At 38.6% G+C, this 22349-nt stretch overlaps 1 protein-coding gene across 7 annotated transcripts in view; it reads right to left on the bottom strand.

Moving 5' to 3' along the window:
• Positions 1-15597: 15597 nt before the first annotated feature.
• Positions 15598-22349, bottom strand: part of SAP130 (Sin3A associated protein 130) — a 75595-nt gene continuing 68843 nt past the window's right edge. For all 7 annotated transcript variants that reach the window (XM_060153112.1, XM_060153111.1, XM_060153109.1 and 4 more), the window contains 3 exons: positions 18654-18757; positions 16757-16870; positions 15598-16534 (listed from right to left, as the gene is read on the bottom strand). In XM_060153112.1, the coding sequence (XP_060009095.1) occupies positions 16376-16534; positions 16757-16870; positions 18654-18757 (377 nt within the window). In that variant the 3' untranslated portion in view covers positions 15598-16375. The remainder of the gene's footprint in view (positions 16535-16756; positions 16871-18653; positions 18758-22349) is intronic.

The raw sequence follows: 22349 nt of genomic DNA on the forward strand, positions 1-22349 counted from the left end.
AACAATGGAATATTACTCAGCCATAAAAAGATATGGAGTTATTTGTAGTGAGGTGGATGGACCTAGAATCTGTCATAGAGTGAAGTAAGTCAGAAAGAGAAAACAAATACCATATGCTATCACATATATAAGGAATCTAAAACAAAACAAAACAAAGTTTCTGATAACCTAGGGGCAGGACAGGAATAAAGATGCAGATGTAGATAATGGACTTGAGGACGGGGGAGGGGGAAGGGTAAGCTGGGACGAAGTAAGAGAGTAGCATGGACATATATACACTACCGAATGTAAAATAGCTAGCTAGTGGGAAGCAGCTGTATCGCATGGGGAGAGCAGCTTGGTACTCTGTGACCACCTAGCGGGGTGGGATAGGGAGGGTGGGAGGGAGACACAAGAGGGAGGGGATATGGGGATATATGTGTACATATAGCTGATTCACTTTGTTATACAGCAGAGACTAACACAACACTGCAAAGCAATTATACTCCAATAAAGTTGTTAAAAATAAATAAAAGGCATATCAAAGACAATAAGAAAACAGGCAAGATGAACTGTAATGTTTAGATAGACATAATTGGTTATTAAAATCATAGAGAAATGCAAAACTATGATTACAATAAATGTCAAGATAGAGGAGTCCATTAATGCCAGAGTTGATTTAGTAAGATAAATCACATTTTGGGCCATAAAACATGTGTTAGCAAATTTAATAGAATAGAAATCATGCAACGAATGTTTTCAGACCACAGTGAAATTAAACTAGAAACCAGTAACAGGAAGATAACTGGAAAATTCCAAAATATTTGGAAATTAAACAACATACTTCTAAATAACACATGGGTCAAAGAAGTTTCAAGAGAAATTAAATATTTTTTGAACTAAATGAAATTGAAAATACAAATTTTCAAAATTTGTAGGATGAAGTGAAAGCAGTTTTTTGTTTGTTTGTTTTGATGTGGACCATTAAAATGTATATAATATTTATATTTTTTTGGCTGCGCCAGGTCTTAGCTGCAGCACACAGGATCTTCATTGGTTGGGGAACTAGATCCCACATGCTGCAACTGGGAGTCTGCATGCTGCAACTAAGAAAACAGTGTTTAGAAGTAACTTTCTGGCTCTAAATACATAAATTAAAAAATGAAGAAAGATTGAAGATCAATAATCTAAGCTTCAGGCTTCCCTGGTGGCGCAGTGGTTGAGAGTCCGCCTGCTGATGCAGGGGACACGGGTTCGTGTCCTGGTCCGGGAAGATCCCACATGCTGTGGAGTGGCTGGGCCCATAAGCCATGGCTGCTGAGCCTGCGCGTCCAGAGCCTGTGCTCCGCAACGGGAGAGGCCATAACAGTGAGAGGTCTGTGTACCGCAAAAAAAAAAAAATAAAAAAATAAATAAAAAATAAAAAAAAATCTAAGCTTCCACTTTAGGGAACCAGGGAAAGAATGGCTATTTAAACCTAAAACAAGCATAGAAGTTATAAAAATCACAACAGAAATCAATGAAATTGAAAACAGGAAATCAACAGACAAAATCAACAAAACCCGAAAGTTGGTTCTTTACAAATATTGACAGAACTCTAGCTAGACTAACCAAGGAAAAACAGAAGTCACAAATTACTACTACCAGACATTGAAGAGGGAACTTTACTACTGACATTACAGGAATAAAAAGAAGCATAGGGGAATACTAGAAACAACTGTATGCCAACAAATTAGGTAACTTAGATGAAATGAACAAATTCTTAGAAAGATACAAACTACCAAACTGACTCATGAAGAAACAGAAAATCCAAATAGATCTATACGAAATAAACAAATTGAATTAGCAATCAAAAAACTTCCCACAAAGAAAATCCCAGGACCAAGTGACTTCACTGGTGAATTCTAAAAAACGTTAAGGAAGAATTAATACAAACCCTTCACAAATTCTTCCAAAAGAAAGGACAGCAGGGAACATTTCCCATCTCATTCTGAGGCCTATATAACTCTAATAAAAAATAGACAAAGACATCACACACAAAAAGAAATGCACAGAATATCTTTAATGAATATATACTAAAAACCTTAAAAAAATTAGCAAATCAAGTCCATTAATAAAAAGGATTATACATCATGACCAAATGGGATATATCCAAAGAAACACAAAGTTGATTTAATATCTGAAAATCAATTAATGTAATACACTACACATCAATAGGATAAAGGACAAAAACCACATGATCATCTCAATAGATGTGGAAAAAGAATTTGACAAAATGCAACACCGTTTCATGATTAAAAAACACTCAACAAAGTAGGAATAGAAGGGAACTTAATCTCGTAAAGGGCATCTATGAAAAACTCATATTTAACACCATACTTAATGGTGAAAGACTAAATGCTTTTCCCCTAAGATCAGGAGCAAGACAAGGATGTTTTCTCACCACATATGTTCAATATTTACTGAAAGAGGGAAGGAAGGGAGGGAGGGAGGGAGGGAGGGAGGAAGTTAGGAAGGAAGGAAGGGAAGGAGGGAGGAATGAATAAAAGGTGTGGAAGGAAGGAATAAAAGATGTACAGACTGGAAAGAAAGAAGGAAAACTACCTCTCTTTGCATATGACAGGATCTTGATCTTGTATATATAAAATTCTAAGGAATACAGGAAAAAACTGTCAGAAGAAATAAACAAGTTTAGCAAGTTTGTGGGAACACACAAAATCCAAACTGTATATACATAACTTCAAACTGTACTGTAGTGACATCAGGAAAGATGGCAGAGTAGAAAGCTCCAGGAATCTATCCCTCCACTGACCCAACCATCAGATTGCCAGGAACTGTCTGAAGCAACTACATGGTACAGCCAGTAGAGTAGAATACTTGCACCACCCAAGAGACAGCTGGATGAAGAGGCTGGTAAACTTCTGTCTGTTTCGGCTTCAGTGAGATGGTGGCTACTATTCCTTAGTCTTAAGCCCTGGAGCAGGCAGCCATGGAAATAGCAGCCTACACACACTCCTGGTGTGGCTTGCTGGACCCAGAGTGGGTCATAAGGACTTTGTCCTCCAAAAGATGGGGTTGTGGGTTCTGACTTGATAAATGAGCAGCAGCCACGGAGGTGGGCCATTGTTTCAACCCATGGGCTAATGGGCCTCCCAGACATGAGTTTAAAGAGATAGGTTTTTTTCTCTCTTTCGAGAGCCATTTAAGGAAATCTCTGTCAGTACACTGGCTGACTGTAGAGACAACAGAAGAGAAACTTCAGTGAACATACACAACAAAGAATATATACTTTGCAAAATATAGTATGGAAAAGCTACAGAAGGAAGGCTCCAGACATCAACAAAGAAAACTCAGCAATCCCTGATGAGTGAAGTATTAGATTTCCAGAGAGTTACCACAACATGATGCCCAGAGCATCCACTTCTCAACAGAAAATACAAAACACAAAAAGAAATAGAGAAGTATGGTCCAGTCACAGGAAGTAAAGAGTCTAAGGAAACTATCCCTGGGGAAGGCCAGATATTAGAATTATTAGTCAAAGGTGTTACAGCGACTATTTTAAATGTTAATCAGCTAAAGGAAACCATAAACAAAGAACTAAAGGAAATTAGTAAGGTGACATCTGAACAAAATGGGAATATCAGTAAAGGGATGGAAACTATAAAGGGCAATGAAAAAGAAATTCTGGAGCTGAAAAGTACAATAACTGAAATGAAAAACAGAGGGATTCAAAAGTAGATCAGAACAAGTAGAAGAAAGAATCAATGAATTTGAAGATTAGATATTAAGAAATTAACCAATCTGAGGATAAAAATAATGAGGAAAAAATAATGAAGAAAAGTGAACGGAGTCTAAGGGACCTGTGGGATACCATCAAGCAGAACAACATATACATTTTAGGAATCCCAGAAAGAGAAGACAGAAAGGGGCAGAAGAAATACTTGAAGAAATAATGCCCAAAACTTCCCAAATCTGATGAAATACATGAATACACACCTCCAAGAAGCTCAACAAACCCCAAACAGGGTAAACTTAAAGAGATCCACATCTTTTCAAGGAATACATTATAGTCAAATTGCTAAAACTCAAAGACAAAGAGAGAATCTTGAAAGCAGCAAGACAGAAGTGACTCCTCATGTACAAAGGATCTTCAGTAGGGTTAACAGCAGATTTCTCATCTGAAGCCATGAAGATCAAAAGGCAATGGGATGACATTCTTAAAATACTGAAATAAAAAAGCTGTTACCTAAAAATTCTGTATCTGGCAAAACTATCTTTCAAGAATGAAGAAGAAATTAAGACATTTCCAGATAAACAAAAGCTGAGGACGCTCATTACCAGTATATATGCCTTATAAGAAATCCTAAAATGGGGACTTCCCTGGTGGTCCAGTGGTTAAGACTCCACTACCCCAATGCAGGGGGTCCGGGTTTGATCCTTGGTGAGGGAACTAGATCCCACATGCTGCAATGAAAAGACCCGGTGCAGCCAAATAAATAAATAAATATTAAAAAAAAAAAAGAAATCCTAAAATGAGTTATTCAGACTGAAATGAAAGAACACTAGACAGTAACTCAAAGACATAAGAAAATATTAAAAAACAGTAGTGAAGGTAACTTCATAGGTAAATAAAAAGCCAGTATTACTGTACTTTGGGTTTAGTTTATATTTATAATATCTCCCTTTTCTTTTACATACATACATATATATATATATGTGAGTGTATGTGTGTGTGTGTGTGTGTGTGTGTGTGTGTGTGTGTGTGTGTGTGTGTGTGTGTGTGTGTGTGGCTGTGTTGGGTCTTTGTTGCTGCATGCAGACTTTCTCTAGTTGCAGTGAGCAGGGGCTACGCTTCACCGTGGTGTGTGGGCTTCTCCCTGAGGTGGCTCCTCTTATTGCGGCGCGCAGGCTTCAGTAGTTGTGGCAAGCGGGTCAGTAGTTGTGGCTCACAGGCTCTAGAGTGCAGGCTCAGTAGTTGGGGTTCACAGGCTCAGCTGTTCCTCGGCATGTGGGATCTTCCTGGACTAGGGATCGAACCTGTGTCCCTTGCACTGGCAGGCAGATTCTTAACCACTGCACCACCAGGGAAGTCCCAATGTCTCCCTTTTCATATATGATTTAAAAGAAACATGCATAAAATAATTATAAATCTATGATAATGGGTATATAATGTATAAAAATGTAATCTGTGACAATAATAACATAAAGAGGGAGAGGAGGCGATATACAGGAGCAAAGCATTTATATACTATTAGAACTATTATTCAAAGCATATTATCATAATTTTATGATGTTAATTGTAACCCCCGTGGTAACTCCCAAGAAAATAACTTTTAAAATATACAGAAAAAGAAACAAGGGAATCAAAATGGTACACTGCAAAACTAACTTACTACAAAAATGGCAGTAATGGAGGAAATGAGGAATAAAAAACACGGAAGATACACAGAAAACAAAGAGCTAAATGACAGAAGTAAACCCTTCTTTATCAGTAATCACATTAAATGTAAGTCCTTTGGACTGGACATTTGTGTCCTCCCAAAGTTCATCTGTTGAAATCCTAACCTCTAATGTATTAGGAGGCGGGGCTTTTGGGAGGTAGGTAGGTCATGAGGTGGAATCCTCATGAATGGGGATCAGTGTCCTTATAAGATGAGACACGACAGAGCTTGCTTGCTCTCTGCTCTCCCCCATGTGAGGATACAACAAGAAGACACTCACTGCAAATCAGGAAGAGTGGTCTCACCAGTCATCAGGCATGCCGGCACCCTGATCTTGGACTTCCCAGCCTCCAGAACTGTGAGAAATAAGTTTGTTGTTTAAGCCACCCAGTCTATGGTATTCTGTTACAGCAGCATGAATTAGGATAACATGTAAGTGGTAAGGAGATTGAATTAGTAATGAAAAACCTCACAACAAAGCAAATCCCAGAACCAGATGGCTTCACTGGTGAATTATACCAAATGTTTAAAACAGAATCAATACCAATTATTCACAAATTCTTCCAACAAACTGAAGAAGAGGAAAACACTTTCTAACTCACTCTATGAAGTCAGAATTACTTTGATACCAAAACTACACAAAGGCACTACAAGAAAAGAAACAACAGATGAAAATCTTTAGGAAGATAGATGCAAACACCCAACAGAATACTAGCAAGCCAAATTCAGCAGCATATGAAAAGGACCATCCCATGACCAAGTGGGATTTATTCCTGGAACGCAAGTATGGTTTGACATATTAAAATTAACCAATGTAGTAAATCACATTATTAGAAAGAAGGAATAAAACCACATGATCATTCCAATTGTTGCAGGAAAAGCATTTAATAAAACTCAATATAAAAACACTCAATAAACCAGGTATAGCAGGGAAATTCCTGAACACAATAAAAGTCATATGTGGAAAACCCACAGCTAACATCATACTCAATTGTGAAAGACTGAGAGCTCTTCCTCTAAGATCAGGAACAAGGCAACAGTGTCACCTTTCACCACTTCCATTCAACATAGTTCTGGAATTCCAAACCAGAGCAATTAGGCAAGAAAAACAAATAAAAGGCATCCAAATTGGAAAGGAAGAAGTAAAGTTCTCTCTGTATGCATATGTTATGATTTGACATGTAAAAAAACCTAATGATTCCACAAAAAACTGTTAGAGCTAATAAATTCAGCAAACCTGAAGGATACATACAAAATCAACACACAAAAATCAGTTGTATTTCTATATACTTGCAATGAACAAGACAAAAGCAAATTGTAAAAGCAATTCAATTTACAATAGCATCAAAAAGAATAACGTACTTCGCAATGTAAAATGATGCCACTATGGAAAGTAGTTTGGTGGTTCCTCAGAAAGCTAAACACAGAATTATCATATGATTCAGAAATTGCACTCCTAGATACAAATCCAGAGGAACTGAAACCAGGCACTTGAACAGAGACTTATATGCCAATTTTCGTTATAGCATTATTTATAATAGGCAAAATTTATAAACAATCCAAGTGTTCACCAGTAGATAAATGGATAGAATAAAATGTGCTATGTACATATAACAGAATATTATTCAGACATAAAAAGGAAAGAAGTTCTGATGCCTGCTACAACCTGGATGAATCTTGAAAAGCTCATGTTGAGCAAAATAATGCAGACACGAAAGGACAAATATTGTATGATTCCATTTACATGAGGTACCTAAAAATAGGCAAATCCACAGAGACAGAAAATAGTTTCGAGAATACCAGTGGTTGGGGAACGGGGAATGAGGAGTTACTGCTTAATGGTTACAAAGAGGTAATGAAAACATTTTGGAAATAGTCGTGGTAAAGTTTGCATAACATTGTGAATGTAATTAATGCCACTGAACTGTATAGTTAAAATGGCAAATTTTATGTTATGTATTTACTACAATTAAAAAGTTAATAATCTAATATATCAAAAACCAATGAATTATATACTTTAAATGGGTGAGCTGTATGGTATGTGAATTATATTTGTCAAGCTGTTTCAAAATAAATAAATAATAAGTACAATATTTAAAAAATCAATTGTATCTATATAGTAGCTATAAGAAAACAAAAAATGAAACCAAGAAAGCTGTTCCAACTACTCAGCCATAAAAAAGAATAAAATTTTGCCATTTGCAACAACATGGATGGACTTGGAAAGTATTATGCTTAGTGAAATAAGCCAGACAAGACAAATACTGTATGATATCACTTACGTGTGAAACCTAAAATATAAAACGAACTAGTGAATCTAGCAAAAAACGAAAATAGACTCACAGACACAGAGAACAAACTAATGGTTACCAGTGGGGAGAGGGAAAAGGGGGGCAAGATAGGAGTAGGGGGTTAAGAGATAGAAACTATTATGTATAAAATAAATAAGCTACAAGGATATATTATACAACACAGGGAATATAGCCAATATTTTATAAGTGTATGAAGAATAGCCTTTAAAAATTGTAAACCATTATGCTGTACACCTGAATACTGTAAATCAATTATACCTCAATAAAAAATTATAAAATAAAAAAATAAAGCTAATCAAAGGGGCCTGCCACAAATATTTTTGCTACATAGACCAGACCGCAACATTTTTCCTACACTTACTAATGCCAGTAATTATGTGTCAATGGCAGGAAGCTGTAATGACATGAAGAATCTACTACAATAAGGATTATGTCTTATTAAAATCTGTAATAACCAAGGGGCACAGAAAAAAACTGTCTTCCTCTGGGCCTGACTGTATTTCTGCTTGAATGTGTTAAGTGAGTTGTATAATAAATTAACAATAGTTAATATTAAAAAAATAAAGCTATTCCATTTACAGTAGCATAAAAATAATAAAAGTGAGGAGTGAGTTTGACAAATGAAAAACTTTTACTCTGAATATTATAGAACAATTGAAAGAATTTAAATTAGAAGTAAATAAATTCTAAAATCAGTCCAGGTACACAGATCAGAAGACTTCATATTAAGGGGGGCAAATTTTTCTCAATTTATCTATAGATTCAACACAATACCTATAAAAATCCCAGATGACTTATTTGCAGAAATTGACAGGCTGTTCATAAACTCACCTGGAAATTCAAGGGGCCCAGGACAGCCAGAACAATATGGAAAAAGAGTTCCAAAATGTAGAACTCACAATTTCAAAACTTATGGCAAAGTTTTAGTAAACAAAACAGTGTGGTAGTGGCCTAAGGCTAGACCAAGGAATAGAACTGAGAATCCAGAAATAAGCCTTCACAAATACAACTCACTTATCTTTTACAGATTGCCAGGACAATTCAATGGTGAAAGAATAGTCTTTTCAACAAATGGTGGTGGAAACACTGGCTAGGCATGTGCAAAAGAATGAAGTTGGATAAAAGTCCTAGAAGAGAACATAGGCAAAACATTCTCTGACAAAAATCATAGCAATGTTTTCTTAGGTCAGTCTCCCAAGGTAATAGAAATAAAAGTAAAAATAAACAAATGAGACCTTACAAATCAAACTTACAAGCCTTTGTACAGCAAAGGAAACCATAAACAAAACAAAAAGACAACCTATGGACTAGGAGAAAATATTTGCAAACAATGTGACCAACAAGGGCTTAATTTCCAAAACATACAAACAGCTAATACAATTCAATAACAAAAAAACAAATAACTCCATCAAAAAATGGGCAGAAGACCTAAATAGGCATTTCTCCAAAGAAGATATACAGATGGCCAACAGGCATATGAAAAGATGCTCAACATTGCTAATTATTAGATAAATGCATATCAAAACTACAATGAGGTATCAACTCACACTAGTAGGAATGGTCATCATTAAAAAGTCTACAAACAACAAATGCTGAACAGGGTGTGGAGGATGTGGGTGTGTACACTGCCAGTGGGAATGTAAATTAGTGCAGCCGCTATGGAAAACTGTATGGAAGTTCCTCAAAAAACTAAAAATAGAATTGCCATATGATCCTGCAATCCCACTGCTGGGTATATACCTGGGGAAAACTATAATTCAAAAAGATACATGCATCACAATGTTTACAGCAGCACTATTTACAATAGCCAAGACATGGAAACAACCTAAATGTCCATGAGCAGATGAATGGATAAAGAAAATGTGGTATATACCATAATTCCACAATGGAATATTACTCAGCCATTAAAAAAGAATGAAATAATGCCATTTGCAGCAACATGGATGGACCTAGAGATTTTCATACTAAGTGAAGTCAGACAGAGAAAGACAAATAGCATATGGTATCACTTTTATGTGGAATCTAAAATATGACACAAATGAACTTATCTACAAAAGAGAAACAGACTCAGACAAAGAGAACACACTTGTGGTTGTTGTGAAGGGGAGGGATGGATTGGGAGTTTGGGATTAGCAGATGCAATCTACTATATATAGAATGGATAAACAACAAGGTCCTACTGTAGAGCACAGGGAACTATATTCAATATCCTATGGTAAAGCATAATGGAAAAAAATCTGAAAAAGAATATATGTATGTATAATTGAATCTCTTTGCTCTACAGTAGAAATTAACATAACATTGTAAATCAACTATACGTCAATAAAAAAAAAAAGAACGAAGTTGGACTCCCTACATCACATCAGATGCAAAAATTTACTCAAAACAGATTAAACTCCTAAACAGGAGTAATGGCTATAGGGCGCAGGGCTTGTTTTGGGGGCAATGAAAATACTCTAAAATTGACTGTGGTGACGGATGCACAACTCTGTGACTATGGTAAAAGTCACTGAATTTCACACTTAAAGTAGGTGAATCGTATGTTATGTGAGTTATATCTCAATAAATATTTTAAAAAATGAGATGAAAGATTATCACTACTGTACCTACAGACATGGAAAGAATAATAAAGGAACACTAGGAACAGCTCCATGCCCACAAATAACTTAGACAAAATGTTCCAATTCCTTGAAAGACAGAAACTACCAACACTGACACAAGGAGAGAGACAATCTGAATAGGCCTATGTCTATTAAATATGTCTATTTAATATTTAATAATAGCCTATGTCTATTTAAAGAATAATTAATCATTTCCCAAAAAGAAAAGTACCAGGTCCAGATGTTTTTACTGCTGAATTTGACCAAACATTTGACGAAGAAATTGTACCAATTCTCTACAATCCCCTCCCAAAAAGAGAACAGAGAGAACATTCCCTAACTCATTCTATTACCAAGACACTGAAACCAGACTGAAGGCATGTACGAAAAAGAAAGCACAGACCAGTATCTCTCATGAACACAGATGCAACTAAGTGTTGGCAAACTGAATCTAACTAGGTGTGAAAAGAATTATACACCACAATGAAGTGGGATTTATTTCAAGTGCGCTGGTTTGACTGGCTGGTTCAATAGTAAAAAATTAATTAATGTAATCTATCATACCAACATGCTAAAGAAGAAAACTCGTATGATCATATTAGTGATGCAGAAGAGCATATGACAAAATCCACCATTCATTCTATGATTGAAAACTCTCAGAAAACTAGGAAGAGGGGAGAACTTCAACTTGATAACGAACATCTACAAAAAAACCCTGCCGCTAATGTCATACTTAATGACGAGAAACTGAACACTTTACCCTTATGACTGGGAACAAGGCAAGGATATTCCCTCTTACCACTCCTACTCAACACCTTACTGGAAGGCCTATCTAGTGCAATAGATAGGAAAAGGAAATAAAACCTAAACAGATTGAGAAAGAAGAAATAAAACTGTATTTGTTCACAGATGGAACTACTGTTTACATAGAAAGTCCTGAAGAATCAACAAAAAAACTTCTGTGAATACAACAACATCACAGCACACAAGGTTAACAATATATAAATGTGGACTGCTTTCCCATATAACACCAGAAAACAATCAGAATTTGAAATAGAGAATTCCCTGGCGGTCCAGTGGTTAGGACTCCAAGCTTTTACTGCTGAGGGCCCAGGTTCAATCCCTGGGGTTGGGAAACTAACGTGCCGCAAGCAATGCGGTGTGGCAAAAAAAAAAAAAAAAAAAAAAAGTACCATTTACAATAGCACACACACAAAAATGAAATAATTAGGTATAAATCTAATGATGTACAGGCTCTACATGAGGAAAACTACAAGACTGATGAAAGAAATCAAAGATCTAAATAAATGAGGAGACAGTCCATGTTCACAGACTAGAACACTCAACATTATTAAGATGTCAATTCCTTCCCAACTTGATCTTAGATTTATGTAATCCTAGTCAAAATTCCAGCAAGCTGTTTTATAGATATTAAGATTCTAAGATTTATATGAAAAGACAAAAGACCTAGAATAGCCAACACAATACTGAAGAACAAAGTTGGGGAACTCATACTCTCAACTTAAAAACTTACTGTAAAGCTACAGTAATCAAAACAGAGTGGTAAAAAAAAACAAAAAAACCCCCCCAAAAAACAGAGTGGTACTGGCAAAAGAATAGGCAAGTAGATCAATGGGACAGAATACAGAGCTCAGAAACAGACTTCCACAAATACAGTCAACTGATCTCTGGCAAAGGAGCAAAGGCAATTTAATTAAGAATAGTCTTTTCAACAAATGATTATGGAACAATTGGACATCCATGTTCAAAAAAACCCCGAAAACCAAAACCCAAAAAACTTTACACAGACCTTACAACTTTCAAAATAATTATCTCAAAATTGATAATTATAGCCTAAAAGTAAAACACAAAACTATAAAACCACTATGACAAAACATAGGAGAAAACCTAGGTGACCTTGGGTTTGGTGATGAGTCTTTAGCTATTATCCAAAAGCACAATTCATGAAAGAAAAAACTGATGTTGTACTTTATTAAAATTAAAGACTGCTCTTCAAAAGGTACCATTTATTAAGTAAATGGCAACATAAGCTACAGACGGAGAAAATATTTGCAAAACACACATCTGAAAGAGGACTGGTATCAAAAATATCTAAGGAACTCTTAAAACTCAATCAGAAAACAAACAAGCTAATTAAAATATGGGCAAAGATCTGCACAAATACTTCATCAAAAATGATATGAAGATGGCAAATGAGCATTTGAAAAAATGCTCAACACCATATCGTTAGGGAACTAACTGCAAATGAAAATAATGAGAAACCACTACACACCTGTTCGAATGGCTAAAATCTAAACACTGACAACACTAAATATTGACGAGGATGTGAAGCAACAGGAACCCTCACTCATTGCTGGTGGGACTGTAAAATGGTACAGCTGCTTTGGAATATAGTTTGGAAGTTTCTTACAAAACTAAACATGGTTTTACCTTATGACTCAGCAATCACACTCCTAGGTTTTTACTCGACTGATTTAAACCTGAGATTCCACACGAGAAGCTGCATTCAAATGTTCACAGCAGCTTTACTCGTAATAGTCAAGAGCTGGAAGCACCAAGATGTCCTTCAGTGGGGAAATGGGTAAACAGACTGTGGCATAGTCACAGGGCAGTAAAAAGAAACAACTTAGGATACATTTAACACATGGAAGAACCTCAAATTATGTTGAGCAAAAGAGCCAGACACAAATAAGTACATACTGTGTGATTCCATTCACACGATATTCAAGAACAGACAAAACTAATGGGTGTGGGTGGGAGGACACAGGTGTACTTGACTACAAAGGAGCTCCTTCTGAGGTTACAGTAATGTCATGTATCTTTATCTGGATGTTAGCCATGGTTGTATATGTGTCAAAATGCACAAAACTGTAAATTTAAGATTTGGGTATTTTACTCTCTGTAACTACATCACAATAAAACTGATTATTTGGGAGGGAAAAGTCAAGATAGTGGTTATTTTAGGGAGAGGTAGAGCGCTGTGATTGGGATAGAGCATTCTGTGGCTAGCAAAGTTCTATTTCTTACTCTGGGGGACCATTTCAAAGTTGTTCTTCTTTTAAGAACTTATAAAGCTATACATTTGTTTCATGTACTTTTCTTTACCTGTGCTGTATTTTACTATAAAAAAGTACAAAAACTTAACATCCTTTCAATGGTGTCCATTTCATCACAGGTTGGGCTGGACTATATATAACCTCTAAATAACTTCTAAACTCTAAAACTGTGTGATTCTATATTATTACTATGATAAAAATCAATGAAAACATTCTAAAGCATTTTCTATTTAATGATCTTTTGAAATACCTAGGTTTAAGAAAATAATATGAAAGATTTTCTAGAGCAAGCAGATGGATTAAAACTTTTTCCCCAGGGACTTCCCTGGTGGTCCAGTGGCTAAGACTCCCCACTCCCAATGCAGGGGGGCCTGGGTTCAATCCCTGGTCAGGGAACTAGATCCCCACGCTGCAACTAAGAGTTTGCATGCCGCAACTAAGACATGACTCAGCCAAATAAATAAATAAATATTAAAAAGAAAAACAAAACAGAAAAACTTTTCCCCCCAGATTTATGTTTAATTTTCTACTGTAAAGAACAGAAACCATATCGACGTCCTACCTCAAATATATTTCTAATTCTTTCTCATCTTTAAGTATGTGTATGATAGTTTTCTGGACCAAGAGCCACTGGGTGTCTGGACTTCTCAGCACTATCTCCTGGTCATAAATCCCTGGAAAGTACAACCAACATAAAATCACCGATTAAGGTGTGCACTGACATTTATCCATACAAAGAACAGAAACGTACAAAGTAGCTGTGTCTGTAATAACCAAAACCTAACAACCTGAATGTCTTTCCACAGGTGAATGCAGAAACAACTTGTGGAAGGAATATCCATATCCATACGATGGAACGCTTGCTACTCAGCAATAAAAGCAATGAACTACTGAAACAAGCCACATGAGCAAATCTCAGCATAAATTTCCATTATGCTGAGTAAGAGAAGCCAGACTCCCTCCCTCAAAAAAGAATATACTGTGTGATTTCGTTCAAATGAAATTCCAGAAAATGCAATCTGGAGTGACAGAAAGCAGATTAATCTTTGCCTGGAGATGGGGGGTGGTGAGGCAGGGAGGGGTGAGAGGCAAGAAATCACAAAGAGGCACAAGGAAAATCTGGGGTCTGGTATCTTCACTCTCTTGATCGTGGTGATGGTTTCATGGGCATATATGTATGTAAGATCTTATCAGACCGTATACTTTAAGGTGCTTTGTTTTTAAATAATGCTATACACACATATAATTCATCTCCCCCTCCACCCTCTCCTATCTTCTGATCACATTGTCCTCATAAGGCGAGGGAAAACAGAAAACACCACCGTTCTAACCTGCACTGACAGCAAAGTTTGTACTGACAATCTTCCTTTGACCAGGGTTATCGAAGTTTTGTTTAAACAGAGGTAACAATTCTTTGAGACAGAATAGGTCTACAAAGCAGGATCCAAAGTACCTGGGTCCTGTCCTTCAGAGCCAGCACATCACATATACCTGGGCAATATGCACAGATGAGAAATGGAGGCAAGGAGCCCTGTGCTAGCACAGGCACTATACTGCACACAACACTAAACCGGCATCGTCTAGTACACAGTCAGTAATATCTTCAGGTTGAAACACTCCAGTGAAGCAGCCTTGACTGTTCCGAGGACCTCTTTAGCTTATGCTATGCAGGCCATGTGGCCTAACCGGGGGAAGGCTGGAAGCCTGCTTTGCTTCTCTCTTCCCCAATCCTACAACAGATGAGAGTTTACCATTCCAGTTCGAGGAAGGCTGTCCCAGGAGGGCCATCTCTGGTCCCAAAGACTGGATCACTCGGCATAGACTCCTGTCTCAGATCTGTGCAGGTCAAGGCAAAAAGCAAGGCTGGGCTTCCCACTTGAGCTAGTTCACAGGAAGCAACCTTGTAAAGAAACTCCACTCTCCTGGAAGCTCTACCCCTAATTGTCCTATAACATGACCAATTTCTATCTGCAGTGGGATACAATGTAGTCTCGTATTTAAGATAACCAAAAGCCAACAGGCTTCACCATCTGTGACATCTTCAAGATACGAGGGTAAGTGGAACTCTATGTGGAACAACAAAACTTTAACCGAGTACACTCAACAACGTGAGAGAAACTACAGTAGGGTAAACACTCGAGCGATGTGCAGTACAGCACTGATTAACTTATAAAAAGATGTAAACTGCTTCTGTACAAAAACCTCTTTGAGTCCTTTATTAATGTTTGGAGATGTGTGGTACATACAATCAACAGCATCACACCAGCTACAGAAGTACAGGTAACCAAGAATGTACTTCAGAACAAAGATCTCAGAGCAACTTACGGTGTTGCCTGCTCCGAACCTCCACAAAAACCCAACTCTGACACACGCAGGACAGACAATATAACAATTCCACTTTGAAATGGTTCTTTTAAAAAATGACAAGAATCGATAGTTCAAACCCTTTAAAGTGAGATGTGGCAGGTCTCTCGGTGCCATGGCACTGCTTTAGAAGGCCAGCGTGGGCATCTGAAGGTCAGAGTAAGGACCGACTGGGGTGAAGGGAAGAGGTTCGATTTTCAGCGTAGAGAGAGAACATGGTCTGAGTGGATACTTTCAGTCCAGGCTCAGTATGGGTCCTGCAGGAATCCAGCAGATAAATACAGTTTATCAACTGGAAGGCCGAAAAACGCCAGCCAGTCACTTGTGTCACTGATTCCAACTGGGAGACACTGATGCATCAGGAATCATGGACGACATGGTAAGTCTAAGAGGGAGACGCCTGAAAGAAAGACTGGAGTCCACTGTGTCAGATCAGCTCCGATCCTTCCGTGTCACTGGATGCTGTGGGCCCGTCTGCTTTCAAGCGTGAGTTAAGGAACGCTGTCTTAATTTCAATGTTCTGCTTTGAAAATAACCAAAGCCCTCCCCCACCCCCAACACCATTCTTCATAAATTCTGTTTCCAAAGTCCTGATTCGGGGTCTAGACTTTTTCCTTTCGCTTCAATTTTGACACCTTCTTGACAGTCCCATTCTTATTTAGAAGCTTCAGGACACGATCTTTGTGATCTAAAACCTTAAGCATGGAGTCTCTGGCCTCACTGATTTGATCCATCACAAGTTTACACCTCTGCATATTCCCCTGAAACAAAAGACATCACATCGTCAGTAAGTAATCTTCGAAACAATGTGGCTTTTAAAGAACTTCTCACCTTTGGATTGAGCCATTTTGAGGCTTTCACACAGAAAAAATGTTTTAGTGTTTCTTGATAATGCAGGCTGAAGTAACAGGTTTTTACTAAAGACATCAGTGGACGAGAGAGGGAAAGGGAGAAGTAAGGAGAGGGAAAGGACTCCTTCAAACCTGTATTAGTTCATTTATTCGGTGTAAATCATCATCAGTTGCTGCTTTTTTCTTTGGGATGATCCCTTCTTGTAGGTTGGTGAGTCTTTCATAAACATCGTGTTCTAGATTTGTCTGCAACAAACAAGAGGGAGGGCGTCATGACCTCGGAGATACTTTTGTCAAACTCAGGCAAACAACCCACCCTGAATCACCTGTGTAAACTGGTATCGGATCTGTTTGGGTGATAAAATCATTTCTCCCAATGACTAAGATGCAGTAAAGAAAATCGATCAACAATTTACATTACAATTTGCCATAATTCAGAGTCCATCTTCCAGGATAACTTTTGTTTTTAAATTAGTTTATTTATTTTTGGCTGCACTGGGTCTTCGTTGCTGCACACGGGCTTTCTCTAGTTGCAGTGAGTGGGTGCTACTCTTTGCTGGGTGCGTGGGCTCTAGGCACTCAGGCTTCAGTAGTTGTGGCTCACTGGCTCTAGAGCGCAGGCTCAGGAGTTGTGGCGCACAGGCTTAGCTGCTCCGCGGCATGTGGGATCTTCCCGGACCAGGGCTCGAACCCGTGTCCCCTGCACTGGCAGGTGGATTCCCAACCACTGTGCCACCAGGGGAGCCCCCAGGATAACTTATTTATTTATTTGTTTGTTTGTTTGGTCGCACCACACGGCATGTAGGATCTTAGCTCCTCGACCAGGGATCAAACCCGTGCCCCCTGCAGTGGAAGTGCAGAGTCTTAACCACTGGACCGCCAGGGAAATCCAAGGATAACTTTTAAATTCTGCCAGGAATTCACAATCCCTCTGAAAAACAAGTCTGTAAGTTTCAGAGAAATATGCTTTTATGCTACATAAAAAAACTAGCCATGGCACTACTTTAAAAACAATACTCATAAAAGACAATGTTCTTCAGATCATTGCTACTCCAAAGATGGAAAGACTTTGTGAGTTTTTTTTTTTTATTTTTATATTTTGCGGTACGTGGGCCTCTCACTGTTGTGGCCTCTCCTGTTGCGGAGCACAGGCTCCGGACGCGCAGGCTCAGCGGCCATGGCTCACGGGCCCAGCCGCTCCGCGGCATGTGGGATCTTCCTGGACCGGGGCATGAACCCATGTCCCCTGCATCGGCAGGCGGACTCTCAACCACTGCGCCACCAGGGAAGCCCGAGGTTATTATTTTGATCACCTCCTCTTTACCTTGTTGAAGGAAGGATTCCCGCCTAGGGTTATGGAAAGGGCTGAACACCTAACACATTGGACAGAAGAGATCAACAGCAGTTTACTAGTCAGTATACTCACAGCCCAGGGGAAGAGGACACCGCACACCACGCACGGCCACATGGGGGCTGCACTCTATGACAATCAGGGAACAGAGTGAAGGAGTAGGGGCTGTAGGAGGCAGGCACTGCAGTATCAAGAGGGAGCGGTGCCCCCTGGTGCTCCCGGGAGGATGTCACCGGCTTATCTGAGTATCGCAAGCTGGCAGAGAACTGAAGCCCACTATTCAGGAAGAAGTGGGAACTGTGCCTGGTCCCCACGACAAGGAGCAGCGTGAGGAGGAGGAGCTTACACAGCTGGGTCATCTGACGCCCCCTCTTTTTCAGATGTCACGGCAACAGGTAACACTGAACCTTAACTGTACATCTTACAAACTTAAGTTGTTCAGTATATTTCACTTATGAGGACCAAAACTAAGATATATTTAGATTACAATTACATCCATCCACAGAATAGGTAACAGTAATTATAATATCACACAGCACACATAAAAATTCTACCATGACCCACGTTAACTGGGAACGCTTCGGAATCACTCTAAAGAAAACGTTCTATGAACTCAGACGTCTCCAGCATCCATCCTTCTTTTCAGCAGGGTGTAACAACTGCTAGAGCGCCACCTACCAGCTGCAGCAACTGGGCAGCACAGAGGTGAACCTTCCAGCCTTGGGCACGACAGGATACTCCTTTCTGATTAGCTATTTCCTGCAGCATAGCTTTCTTCTCCTCTGGAACCATAAAAAAAAAAAAAAAAAAAAAAAGTATATTTCAATTTTTATAGAGCTAAAGTCATTTGTGTTCAAGCCACTAATTTATTAAGAACTTTACTTAAATATCTTTAAGTCACTGAAAATACAAGTCACAACATGAATAAAAGCTCTTTTTGTCCACACCAGAAGAATTCTTTAAAGACCTACTTGTGCTAATCTAGTGAGTTCAAAAGAGAGTAAGTTAGTACTCTAAACTCTTAAATGAAGGAAATGGTCTTTAGTGGGTTGGAGCCTTGCTCATGTGTGAAGCTTGCCAGCATGTGGAGAGTTTGGGCATGAAGCTTAGAAGCTCCGTGGTGTTATCTAGATCTTGGAGAAGTCACAGGGCTCCAACCTGAGTCACATTTAAATGTAGGTAGAAAAGTCCAGTAACCAGCACTGTAGTAAAATAAATAGGAATTGTATCATTTGGACTGGGGAAAGAAACTAGGATTGAGGGGTACCTGTCAAAGGTGAGTTTAGCTGTATCTGTGAAGTTTTAATATCACTGTTTAACTAGGACTTAAAATGTAATTACATAGTACATGGATAATTAAAAAACATTTTTTTAATTAAAAAACTTATTTTGTTATTTTAAAAATTAATCTTGAAAAAACCCTACCTATATGTTTGTCAAAACTGATACAGTATACAATGCCAAGACCAAACTGGACCGTAAATGATGAACTTTGATGTCAGTTTAGGTTCAGCAGATGCAACAAATGCACCACTTTGTGGTGGTGTTGACGGTAGGGGAGGCTGTGCATGTTTGGGAGGGGGTGGGGGTGGGACATGGAATATCTCTTTTGATATGGTTGTGAACCTAAAACTGACGAACTTTACTTCTCAGAGCAATTAAAAAAAACCTCTGTCTACTAGACAAATATTAGCATGAATGGGATGAAAGAATTTTAACCTTTTTGAGAGAACTGTAGATTCACATACAATTGTAAGGAATAATACAGGGAGATCCCGTGTACTTTTTTTTTTTCACATCTTTATTGGATTATAATTGCTTTACAATGTTGTGGATCCTGTGTACTCTTTATCCACTTTCCCCCAGTGGTAAGATCTTGCAAAACTACAGTCAATATCACAACCATGACACTGACAGAGTCCACTGACCCTATTCAGATTTCACCAGTTTTAGATGGATGTGTATATTTCATTACGAGCATTAAAAAAAACTTTTTAGTTTCACAGAAGTTGCAAAGATAGTCTAGAGATATATCTGGTAAGGGACCTGTATCTAAAACATAGGAAGAATTCTTACCACTCAATGATAAAAAGACAAAACAATTAAAAAGGGCAAAGGATCCAAAAAGACATTTCTTCCAAAAAACATATACAAATGGCCAACATCACATGAAGATATTCAACATCATTAGGCATTAGGGAAATGTAAGTCAAAACCACAGTGAAGTACCACTTCCGACCCATTAGGATGCTGTAATAAAAAAAAGAGTAAGTGCTGGTGAGGATATGGAGAAATCCGCAGTATCCTCATGCCCTGCCGGTGGGAAAAATGTATTTACTTTGGAAAACGGTCTGGGAGTTGCTAGAATGTTAACTATAGCTAGCAAATAACCCAGAAATTCTATTCCTACGTATATGTCCAAGAGAAATGAAAACAGATGTTCCCACAAAAATGTAGACACATGGGGCTTCCCTGGTGGTGCAGTGGTTAAGAATCCACCTGCCAATGCAGGGGACACAGGTTTGAGCCCTGGTCCGGCAAGATCCCACATGCTGCGAAGCAACTAAGCCTGTGCGCCACAACTGCTGAGCCTGCGCTCTAGAGCCCATGAGCCACAACTACTGAAGCCTGCACGCCTAGAGCCCATGCTCCACAACGAGAGGAGCCACCACAATGAGAAGCCCGCGCATCGCAACAAAGAGTAGCCCCTGCTCGCTGCAACTAGAGGAAGCCCACGCGCAGCAATGAAGACCCCACACAGCCAAAAATAAATAAAATAAATTTATAAAAACAATGCAGACACAAATGATCACAGCACCATTATTCATAATAATCAAAAAGTGGAAACAACTGAAATGCCCATCAAGTGATGAATGGATAAATAAAATGTGGTATATATCCATAAAATAGAAGATTATTCGGCAGGAAAATGGAATGAAGTACTCATACATGCTACATGGATGAACCTTGAAAACATTATACACTAAGTGGAATAAGCCTGTCACAGAAGACTGTATAATATATGATTCCGTTCATAGGAAATGTCCAGCACTGGAAATCTACAGAGATGGAAAGCAGATCAGAGGTTGCCTAGGGCTGGGGGTATAGGGAGGAGTGAAGATGGCAGGACTGGGGAGGATGGCTAAGGGTCGTGGAGTCTCTTATTGGGGTAATGAAAATGTTTTAAAACTCACCGTAGTGATGGACATGCAACTGTGAACATACTAAAAATCACTGAATTGTACATGTTAATAGATGAATTGTATGCTACATGTATTATAGTGCAATAAAGCTATTACTGGGGAAAAAAGACAGTAAAGAGAGGTCAGGTATTTCTCCTTCACCACTGTCTACATCTTAATAACTGTAGTACAGTATCGCACCCAGGAAACCGCCACTGATGTAAAGTGAGTACATGCCATTACATCATTTTAGACTGATGTGACTGCCACCGCAATCGAGATTCAGAACTATTGCATCACCACAGACATCTCTCCTGTGCCACACCTTTATGGTCACACCACCCCTGCCCCATGATTAACCCCCAAATCCACTAATTTGTTCTCTATCTCTATAATTTTGTCACTTAACGACTGCTATATAGATAGAATCACATGATATGTCTTTTTTTTCCTTTTGGTATGTGTCCTCCTAAGATTAGCTGTTTCCACTAAGCATCAGCACAATGCCCCTGAGATCCATCTAAGCTATTACATGATCAATAGTTCTTTCCTTTCCATTCCTGAGTAGTATTCAATGGCACTATAGTTTGTTTAACCGTTTGATGTCATTTGTGTTGTTTCCAGATTTTGGCTACTACCAAAAAGTTGCTACGAACACCTGTGTACGGATTTTTGTGTGAACACAGGTTTTCATTTTTCTGGGATAAACGCCCAGGAGTGCAACTGTTGGGTCATATGGTAAGTGTATGTTTGGTTTTTATAAAACTGCTAAACTTTTTTTTTTCCAGAGTAGCTCAGCAATGTATAAGAGACAACTGACTTGTGATATGACAGTGTTCTTCTAAGCTGCTTCCCCAGTGAAACTGGGGAAAATTTTTAAATAACAGTTTAAACCTCTGGGGAAGGTCCTAAGGGCAAAGAGCAAAGCAGAAACATCTACTCAAGCAAATCTACGAAAATGTGGAAAGAACAGGAAGTCTGTGGTATTTAAACCAAGACCGCTCCCTCTCTCCTCTCTCCAGTTGAAAGGCGGTGACTCCATCCCAGATTGCTGCATCCCAGCCCACAGAGCCCCCTCTCCGCCAGCTGCTAGGGAGATGGCTCTCCTCCAAGGAGAAGCGAGACATTTCTCATCCTGCTCCGTGCTCCCTGCTGCTGAGGCCAAGTCCCGGGCGAGTCGAACTGACGTGGG

Source organism: Lagenorhynchus albirostris, chromosome 6, assembly GCF_949774975.1.
Source record: "Lagenorhynchus albirostris chromosome 6, mLagAlb1.1, whole genome shotgun sequence".
Classification (NCBI taxonomy): Eukaryota; Metazoa; Chordata; class Mammalia; order Artiodactyla; family Delphinidae; genus Lagenorhynchus; species Lagenorhynchus albirostris.